This window comes from Naegleria lovaniensis (genome assembly GCF_003324165.1).
Source record: "Naegleria lovaniensis strain ATCC 30569 chromosome Unknown tig030, whole genome shotgun sequence".
NCBI lineage: Eukaryota > Heterolobosea > Eutetramitea > Acrasida > Naegleriidae > Naegleria > Naegleria lovaniensis.
The window spans coordinates 510171-511460 of NW_025407852.1; the positions used below are offsets into that span (position 1 = coordinate 510171).

Below are 1290 nucleotides of genomic sequence, written 5' to 3' on the forward strand. Positions count from 1 at the left end.
TAAGAAGTTTGAAATTTATATCAATATATTGATAAATGTGTTGTGGTTATAGAAAATACCACGAATATGATGACCCTTGTTACCCATCTCTCTCCGTCGAAATACCGGAATGAATAGATGAGATTACTCAATGATAATGATGTTGATATTATAAGGACAACAATTATATCAAGTTGTAGCAGAGTCTGTGAAGTACGAGCCAAGATTTTACGTGGCCTTAATTGGCTTAGGAAAAATACAGGATACTAAAGAGTAACAACGATGATGGACTTTTCCTTCGAATCACACCACGAAATTTGGTGCACACATTACCGAGGTTGATGAGCACGTATGGAAGCATTTTCAGATTTCGATCCTGTTTCCTTCATATTCGGAGCAGCCAAGAACAAATTTCTATCCAAACCGCTTCATCCCAATAAGAAGAAGATCAACACGACCGAAACCATGATAAGGAACTTTCAAAGAGCCCATCCTAACAGCACAGCTTGCAATATGGTTCTCTAGTATTCATCGAGTTCGGACTAGATCGGGTTACTGTTAATGGAGAAATTTCTTGGTTTGAAAGCTTCGCAAAAACTCAGTGAAGAATTGAGGAATTTTAGTGCAATAAAGATGGAGGTAACAGTTCCAATCAGACAGCATTGCTGATGAGTTGCCGATGATCCATAATCCAAAGATGAAGCGAAAATAATTTACTGATGATGATGAAGTTTTTTTCAACGCCCACTGTTTGCCGCTGTTTTTTGCGAAGGCACGTTGATTAAGGCACATCATACCATTAAGGAAAATCGATTTGGCCCTTGCCGTCCGTTTGTATACATTTGACCAAATATATTCCCGGTCAAAATTTTTAACCTTCCTGAACCAGGACTTTCCAGGTCAAAAATTTGACCAGCTACATCCATAACATCGAGTCAAGGAACATTGACCTTAACAGGCAGTGGAAAATCAATTTTATTTAAGCCTACGAGTGGTTTTGTTGGCTCTGTAAATAGCATTACCTTTGTAATTTCAGATTCCAAAGAATATGTATCTGGAACCATCTCCATTACCATTAATAATGGTGCTCCAACAGCAAATACCACTTCATTTACTTACCATTGGAGAAGTGTTTATTCAACTGGAGTCAACATTAGTCTTGCGTCAAGATTTTCTGATTCTGATTCAAACAGTGTCACTGTTACAGCGGTCACACAAGTAAACCAAGCAACTGTGACTCTAGGTTCCAATAACGTTGTAACTTACAAATTGAGTTCTGCATGGAAAGGAACTGATACTTTTACTGTATCA

The 1290-nt window shown here is 37.9% G+C and overlaps 1 protein-coding gene across 1 annotated transcript in view; it reads left to right on the forward strand.

Moving 5' to 3' along the window:
- C9374_007811 (uncharacterized protein) overlaps positions 1-1290 on the forward strand; it is a gene marked incomplete at both ends in the record, with an annotated part of 10451 nt that overhangs the window by 6583 nt on the left and 2578 nt on the right. Inside the window, one exon of the mRNA XM_044697818.1 lies at positions 920-1236. Within this exon, the coding sequence (XP_044546435.1) occupies positions 920-1236 (317 nt within the window). The remainder of the gene's footprint in view (positions 1-919; positions 1237-1290) is intronic.